This window comes from Gorilla gorilla, chromosome 9, assembly GCF_029281585.2.
Source record: "Gorilla gorilla gorilla isolate KB3781 chromosome 9, NHGRI_mGorGor1-v2.1_pri, whole genome shotgun sequence".
NCBI classification, from domain to species: domain Eukaryota; kingdom Metazoa; phylum Chordata; class Mammalia; order Primates; family Hominidae; genus Gorilla; species Gorilla gorilla.
This window is the reverse complement of record NC_073233.2, coordinates 73,688,150-73,696,564: the sequence shown is the minus strand read 5'-3', so window position 1 is coordinate 73,696,564 and position 8,415 is coordinate 73,688,150. Positions and strand designations below refer to the sequence as shown.

The window sequence follows — 8,415 nt, the reverse complement described above, 5'->3', positions numbered from 1 at the left end:
CCACGTGGCCACAGCTTTCCATTTTCCAAGAGAAGCCAGAAGTCCAGATTTGTAAGTGAAATCAACTAATTTTTAAATGTTAGCTCAATTTTTTAATTTTTAAAATAATGTTAAGAGTTGGGGTCTCACCAGGTCGCCTGGGCTGGAGCACAGTGGTGCAATCTCGAATTACTGGGCTCAAGTGATCCTCCTGCCTCAGCCTCCTGAGTAGCTGGGACTACAGGTGTTTGCCACCACACCCAGCTAATCAAAAAATTTTAAAACATGGAATGGGTCCAACAAAACACCTTTGTGGGTTAGGTTTGACCTACAGGCCGCGGTGTGTGGTGTGGCTGTCTTCACGGGCAGCTCAGGAGACAGACGATGTATGTGACGGCGGGGAAACACAGAGTTGAACTGTGAGTGTCACGAAGGCTGGCGTCCTATGCTTTGTTCACCACATCTAGCAGTACATCTCTGTTCATCTAGCAGCACAGTGCCAGCTAGATGGCGTTCATTCATCCCGTAATTCATCCCTTAATTCCTGAGAACCTGCTGTGCCAGGCACTGAGATTCTACAAGGCAAGGCAGACAAAGAAATAAGGAAACAAGTAAGCAGAAGCCTAAGATGCACACAGAACATTTGGCGAGAGAATGTGATGGTGGCAGGTAGGGGTGCTGAGGCCTGAATGAGAGGGAGGAGCCAGCTGTGCAGAGTGGAGAAGACCATGACCAGCAGAAGGAACAGCTGATGCGAAGGCCCTGAGCAGGAGTGAGCCTAGTGTGTACCGCGAACCCAAATGCAACCTGGCCGTGCGGTGGCGGGAAGAGAGGGTAGGGGAGCTGAGGCTGGAGAGGCAGGTGGGCCACACGAGGTGCTGTTAAAACCCAGGCCAGGCCTCCCCTCGGCTCACACCCTCCAGTGGCTTCACTGCAGCTGGAATAAGAGCCTGAGGCCTGGCGTGCTGGGGCCACCGCTGACCTCCCAATTCCCTTCCAGCTGGGTCCCTGTATGCCAGCCACACTGCTGTCTCCCGCGTCCCCTGAACAAGCCTTGGCCTGTTCCCAGCTCTGGCCCCTCCTCCCGATGCTCCTTCTGCCTGGAACACTTTTCCCTACTGGATTACTGGCCACCTTTCTTCATTCAGGTTTCAACCAAATGTCCCCTCTTCTGAGGGGCCTCTCCATCCACCCCAGCTAAATCCTTGTCCCCTGCCACCTCTGTCCCACTATCCTATTTTCTTTGCCACAACTTTGACTCCGTGGCGTTTCGTTTGTCTTTCTTGTTTATTGTTGGTTCTCCTCCCCACCAGTGCAAGTTCTGAACTTGAGGGACCCCTTTTTATTTTACTTTTTTATTTTTATGTATTTATTTTTTTGAGACGGAGTCTCCCTGTCGCCCAGGCTGGAGAGCAGTGGCGTGATCTCGGCTCACTGCAAGCTCCGACCCCCTGGTTCACGCCATTCTCCTGCCTCAGCCTCCTGAGTAGCTGGGACTACAGGCGCCCGCCACCATGCCCGGCTAATTTTTTTTGTATTTTTAGTAGAGACGGGGTTTCACCATGTTCTCCAGGATGGTCTCAATCTCCTGACCTCGTGATCTGCCCGCCTCAGCCTCCCAAAGTGCTGGGATTACAGGAGTGAGCCACCGTGCCCGGCCTTATTTTTTATTTTTACTTTTTGTGCCCCTGCTGGTCTGGGGTGGGACCCCTTTTTAAACACCATTTTAAATAGCTTTATTTAGATAGAATTCATATACCATCAAATTCACCCTTTTATAAGATGTACAATTCACTGGTTTTTAGTAACCTCACAGAGCTGTACAACCATCATCACTAAATCTCAGAACATTTTCATGGCCCCAAAGAAAACTCTGTACTCATTAGCTGTCACTGTGTCTCCCTTCCCCCTGGCCCGGCACCCACTATCTGCTCTATCTCCATGGCTTTGCCTATTGACTCATTCTTTCCTAAGCCTTCCTGTATCCCCAGCAGCCAGTGCTGCGAGGGTGTGTTTGTTGTAGCCTGATTTTACAGATGAGAAAACTGAGGCTCAGGACCCCTTGGGAAGCTGACTTTCCCTTTTACAAGCCTTGTGTTTAGTGTCTGCCCACAACTGGGCTGCATGGGGAGGACAGAAACTCAGCAGGAGAAGAAATGAGGGAGGGCATGGAGTGGGGAATTCTCAGCTCAGCATCCGGCAGTGGCCCACATCTGGGCCCTCGACTGGGATGTTGCTGTCCCGGGTGAGTCCGATGACAGTCTGAGCTCAGCTCCATGCCTGGCCTTGCCAGGGACAGAGCCAGCACCACCCGCCAATAGGGGAGCAGACAGGTGAGAACAGGGCCCATCCAGGGACCTGGACACCCAAGAGGGCCGAGGGTACCTGGTGTGGGGGGAGGACCAGGTCAGATGCAACAAGGGGCTGTTTGTGGAAGTCGAGGCTCCACCTCTGAGGGGCTCTGTGACTGAGAGACAGTACCTCTGTGGGCTTCCCTTTCCTCATCTGATGCCCACCCTCGGTACCTGGGCTTGCTGTGAGCCTCAGTAAGTCCATGCGGATTCGTCCACTGCAGTATTGGAGACCACAAGTGGGTTCCCTCCCTCCAGACCCTCAGCCTCAAGGAGTCAAGACTCAGGCAGGAGGTGTGCAGAGGCCACGCTGTCAGAGGCTGAGCCGGGGCCAGAGCCAGTGTCAGGCCCCCTGATCCTTGGAAACCTGTCTTCTCAACTCTGCAAGAAGTTTAATGATCATTCCTGCCTCACCGTGAGGGTGGTGAGGGCCAGGGATGTGCAGTTACCAGCACCCTCTGGGCTCAGACAGAGAAACCAGACTGGCTCCTACTGCAGGCTGTCTCCCCTCCCCAGGGCTGCTCTCATCCTGCCTCTTTCATCTTGGGTTTAATTAGCCAGGCTGCCTCACCCCACAGCCTCTTGGGTGGGAGTTATCACTCACATTTTATAGATGGGGAAACTGAGGCACCTAGAGGGAAGTGGTTTGGGGCTGCCGCCTGTGAGTCAACTGTGGAGCCAGGGCCTAGAGGAGCCGGGACCGGGCCTTCTGGCTGGACCTGTCCCTCCGGGTGGGTCTCTATCTCTCCATCCCCAAGGGCACCCAGACAGCCTCCTTTTTGGCACTCTCCACCCCTCAACTCTCCACCACCTCCCATCTGGAGCAGGATGGGGTAGGGAGAGGCCAGCTGGCACTGGCTTGCATGGGGGCTCAGGCCTGTTTCATCTTCAAAGCGGCTAATTGGAGCAAGAGGTGGGTGGTGGGGTTTGGGCGCCGGCGGTTCTGTGTCCTGGAAACCGGCGGTCCGTGGGGCACCTGCAACCTGGGCCTCTGGCCTGGGAGAGACCGCGGCCCAGACCCCCGAATGCCCCCAAACAGCCAGAATCCAGCCAACTGAAGTTAGGAGTGCTGGGTTCCGGCCCGGCTTGGCCCCAGGTCTCGGTTGGCAAGGCCGCCCTCCTCCCGGGCCTGTTTTCCCCATCGCTAGGCATGCCTCGAGCCCCGTGACCGGCCAGGCCCTGACAGCCCGCACTTCCCGAGTATGGATCCCGTTGTTTTCGACTTAGGGCCCTGCCCCGCCCTCGCCGTCACGACCCCTGCGGGCCGCCAGCGCGGCCTCGGGCAAACAAAGGTCAGAAGCTCCTGGCTGGCCGCAACCGCGGCGCCGGCTCCTCGCCCCCAAGCCGAGCGGGCTGGGGACCCGGGCAGGCGTCAGGGAAGCGAAGCCAAGCCCTGCGGCGCCCGCCGGACCGGTTCAGCTGGGGCGCTTTTCCTGCGGGCGCCCTGCGACCGCACCTTGCTCACCCCCAGCGGCCACTCCGGGAGCCCCAGGACCCGCACCCACGCCCCCCGGGGCCGCGCGTCTGGCGCAGGGTGCGGTGTGCCCGGGCGCCGGCGGGGGGCGCGCTGGCTGCCGCCCTGCGCGGCTTGGCGGGCGCTGGTGGGACCGGGCCGCTGTCCGCCGAGGGCCGCGGGATCGCAGCCCTGCGCCGCGGTACCCGGCATCTGGGGCCCAGGCCCACCCCGCTCCGTCGCCCCTACCCACTCCCCTCCGCCTTTCCTGCCCCGGCCTGCGGCGGTTTCGGGGAAGGGGGCCTGCGCGGCGGGACAGTTAGTCAGCCCCCGCGAAACCTGCGAGTCGGCACCTGCGGGAGGCGGTGGCCCCGTTACGCCCCGCCCCTCCCCGCCCGGACTCGGCCGCCCCCGCGCCGCGCCCCGCCCCGCGCCGCCAGCCCGGAAGGAGCCGGCCGGCCTGAGCGCCCGCGGCGGCTGAGTCAACTGGCGAGCGCGGCCCGTTACCGCCGGCGCCGGGGGCCGGGGTGGCGCTGTGGTTTCGGTGCGGGCCGCGGGCGGGAGGGAGGCGGCCTAACGAGCTCTCCGCACGCACCTTCCCCCGCCCCGCTCCTGTCCCGTCCCGCGGGGGCCCCGGCGTCCAGCTCTGGTGTCGGCCCCGAGAGCCCTGGTCTCACCGTGGGAGCCGGGCGCGGGTCCCGCCGGCATCTGCGCGGCGGCTGGGGGTGACCGCAGCCCCTCGGGGTCGGCAGCGGGCCCCGCGCTCCCGGTGGCTGCGGCCTGAGGGTCCCTCTTCCCTGCGCAGGGGCCCGCGCGCCTCACCATGGGGCCCCTGAGCCGGGACGCCTGGGCCCAGCGCTTGGGGGCCTTCCGGGCCAGCCCGTCCGCCTTCATGGCAGGTCCCGAGGGGGAGGATTTGGGTCGCGACCTGCTGGGCGACCTGAGAAGTGAGAAGCTGAGCGAACAGACCAAGGTAGGCCCCCACGCGTCCCCTGCCCCTTTCCGCAGGGTCACCCCAGCCCGCCGCGTCATGAACCTCATCTTCGTGATTCCCTCCTAATCCCCCATCCAGGTTTCCCTGCTGGCCCTGAGCATGGAGTACCCTGCGCAGATGTGGCCCGACGCCTCTGCGGCCGAGGTGGCCGCCACCTCCCTGTTGGACACCTTGGTCCTCCTACCCCCGCGGCCCTCAGCTCTCCGTCGGCCACTGCTGCTGGCGGCCACCACTGCCCTGGCGGCGGGCGGCGCGCTGGGCCCCACCTCGGGCGCCTCCTGCCGGCTCCTGCCCCTACTGCTCGGCCTGGCCGCGGGTAGCGATCTGGGGCGAGGCTTTGTCCCCGCCTCGGAACAGCGCCCCTTGCAGGCCACCGCCTGCGAGTGCCTGCGAGAGCTAGAGAGCTGCAAGCCCGGGCTGCTGGGGGGCTCCCTGGGGTTGCTGCGGGGCCTGCTGGGGCAGGAAGGCCCTGTCCAGCCACTCAGCCTGTTGCTGGCCCTCGCTTTGCGCAACACCTTGGTGCTCCAGTCCCGGGTTGGGGCTGGCCTGGGGGGACTGCTCACGGATAAGGTCTCCCCAACTGGGGGTGGTCCCTGGGATTGGACACTAGTGGAGGAGGGCGATGGACGTCTTCAGCCCCAGGCACCCAGCTGGCCGGCAGCTGAGGAGGGAGAGGGGGAGCATAGCCTTACAGCACGAGAGCACAGCCCTGAGGAGGCGCGGGAGCTGCGGGCTGCGGTGATCCAGCTTCTGGACACCTCCTATCTGCTCACTCCTGTGGCCCAGGCCCAGCTCCTGTGGCTGCTGGGCTGGGCCCTGCGGGGTCTGCAGGGACAGCCACCGGCACTCTTCAAGCCGCAGCTGGTACGGCTGCTAGGCACAGCACAGCTGACACTGTTGCACGCCGTGCTTGCGCTCAAGGCGGCCTTTGGTGAGGCCCTGTTCACAGCCCAGGATGAAGCGTTGCTGCTCCGCCGGCTCACCTTGGCTGCCCAGCACCCTGCTCTGCCTCCGCCCACCCATCTCTTTTACCTGCACTGCGTCCTGAGCTTCCCTGAGAACTGGCCGCTGGGCCCTGAAGGTGAGGAGGCTGCCCCACTGCTGCTAGGGCCCCAGCTATGCCGTGGTCTCCTGCCCAGTCTCCTGCATGACCCAATGGCCCTCCTGGCCCGCCTGCATTTACTGTGCCTGCTCTGTGCTGAGGAGGAAGAAGAGGAGAAAGGCCAGCTTCCAAGCCCACGGCACTACCTGGAAGAGCTGCTGGCTGGCTTGCGGCAGCGGGCAGCCCTGGATGGGGGCCCCCGGGCCTTGGCCACTCTCTGCTTCCAGGCCTCATATCTGGTGGCCTGCTGCCTGGCTGGGCAACCTACGGTGCTGACCCCCTTGATCCACGGACTGGCCCAGCTGTACCAAGCCCGGCCCATGCTGGCTCCCCACTTTGTGGACCTCTTGGATCAGGTGGACTCTGAGCTGAGGGAGCCCCTGAAGGTGGTGTTGCGGCAGGTGGTGGTGTCCAGGCCGGGCAAGGATGAAGCTCTTTGCTGGCACTTGCAGATGCTGGCAAAGGTGGCAGATGGAGATGCCCAGAGTGCTACCCTCAACTTTCTACAGGCCGCGGCTGCCCACTGCACGAACTGGGACCTACAGCAGGGCCTGCTGTGGGTCTGCCGGGCGCTGCTGCGGGCAGGGGTGAGGGGCGGCCTGGTCGACTTGCTGCAGGTGCTGGCCAGGCAGCTGGAGGACCCTGATGGGCGTGACCACGCCCGCCTCTACTACATCCTGCTGGCACACCTGGCAGCACCCAAGTTGGGGGTGGCCCTGGGCCCCTCGCTTGCCGCACCTGCACTGGCCTCTTCACTGGTGGCCGAGAACCAGGGCTTTGTGGCAGCACTGATGGTGCAGGAGGCCCCGGCCCTGGTACGGCTGAGCATGGGGTCCCATCGGGTCAAGGGCCCACTCCCAGTGTTGAAGCTCCAGCCGGAGGCGCTGGAGCCCATCTACTCTCTGGAGCTGCGCTTCCGTGTGGAAGGACAGCTGTATGCACCCCTGGAGGCTGTCCATGTGCCCTGCCTGTGTCCTGGCCGCCCTGCCCGCCCTCTGCTCCTACCGCTGCAGCCCCGATGCCCGGCCCCCGCACGGCTGGATGTCCATGCCCTTTACACCACATCCACTGGTCTCACGTGCCATGCCCACTTGCCACCCCTGTTCGTGAACTTTGCCGACCTCTTTCTGCCTTTCCCGCAGCCTCCAGAGGGGGCCGGGCTGGGCTTCTTTGAGGAGCTCTGGGATTCCTGCCTGCCAGAGGGTGCTGAGAGTCGTGTGTGGTGTCCACTTGGGCCACAGGGCCTGGAGGGCTTGGTGTCCCGCCACCTGGAGCCTTTCGTGGTGGTGGCCCAGCCTCCTACCAGCTACTGTGTAGCGATCCACCTGCCCCCAGACTCAAAGCTGCTGCTGCGGCTGGAGGCGGCCCTGGCAGATGGAGTGCCTGTGGCCCTGCGGACCGATGACTGGGCCGTGCTGCCCCTGGCGGGGGACTACCTCCGTGGGCTGGCGGCTGCTGTCTGAGCCCCGGGAGACCAGGTGGGGGCAGGACTGTGGCCCTTATGGGGGCCAAGGCACACTCCTGTAGCTCTGTCGCCAAAACCGTGCATTCCGCAGTGCCCTCGCTGGCTTGTTTTCTTTTGGGCCCCGGTTGGGAGCAGGCTCCTGGGGGTGAGGGTCTGTCTTAGTCTGTTTTTGCTGCTCTAGCAAGATCCCTGAGACGGGGTAAGTTATAATAAACAGAAATGTATTGGCTCAGAGCTCTGGAGGCTGGGAAGTCCATAGTGGAGGGCCCGGAGCCCAGTGAGGACCCTTCTGCATCTTCCCATGACAGAGGACAGAGTGACAGGAGTGAGGGGAGAGAGCGAACCCACTCCCAAGATAATGGCCTGAGTCCACGCAGGAGGGCAGAGCCCTCGTGGCCTGACCACCTCTTAGGGTCTAATCTTATACTGTTACAGTGGCAATCGCATTTCAACGTGAGCGTGGGAGGGGACAAAACATTCAAACCATAGCAGGGTCATAGGCCCCAAGAAGGCTTCCAGACAGAACCCGGCACTGCAGAGCTACAGAGTTCCTTCTCACCCAGACACACTAGCACTCTCCAGAATCCCTGCCCAGGAGGCAGGGGAAAAATCTCCTTTCTGCGTCCCAGAGAGGGTCTGGCCTTGCCCAAGGCCACTCAGTGATTTAGGAAGAAGGCTGAAGCTAGAGTGTGGACCTGACCTGTTGGACAGTACTTTTCTTTCTTTTTTTTTCGGGGAGGGGTTAAAGACAGGATCTCACTCTGGCGCTCTGGAGTGCAGTGGTATGATTAGGGATCATTGCAGACTCTGCCTCTCAGGCTCAGGTGATCCTCCCATCTCAGCCTGCCTCCCGAGTAGCTGGGACTACAGGTGTGAGTCACCACTGTATTTTTTGCAGACAGGATCTCCCTGTTTCCTAGGCTGGTCTCGAACTCCTGGGCTTAAGTGACTCTTCTGCCTCAGCCTCACCAAAGTGTTGGGATTACTGGTGTGAGCCCCCACACCTGGCCAAGCCAGCGCTTCTCAACTCCCAAGGTTTGCAAGCTCCCTGCCCCAGGGAGCTCACGCCAG

At 62.1% G+C, this 8,415-nt stretch overlaps 1 protein-coding gene across 1 annotated transcript; it reads left to right on the top strand.

The window, feature by feature from the left end:
* The first annotated feature begins 4,213 nt into the window (after positions 1-4,213).
* AP5B1 (adaptor related protein complex 5 subunit beta 1) lies at positions 4,214-7,578 on the top strand. The gene is made up of 2 exons (XM_004051523.5): positions 4,214-4,756; positions 4,856-7,578. The coding sequence occupies exons 1-2, from the start codon at positions 4,607-4,609 to the stop codon at positions 7,340-7,342; spliced, it is 2,637 nt and encodes an 878-aa protein (XP_004051571.1). The 5' UTR covers positions 4,214-4,606; the 3' UTR covers positions 7,343-7,578.
* The last annotated feature ends 837 nt before the right edge of the window (positions 7,579-8,415 follow it).

Bases quoted from the DNA above. Each gene is read 5' to 3' on its own strand.
- AP5B1 (XM_004051523.5), top strand. From the start codon at position 4,607: ATGGGGCCCCTGAGCCGGGACGCCTGGGCCCAGCGCTTGGGGGCCTTC. The intron at 4,757-4,855 runs GTAGGCCCCCAC...TCCCCCATCCAG, and splicing joins AGCTGAGCGAACAGACCAAG to GTTTCCCTGCTGGCCCTGAG.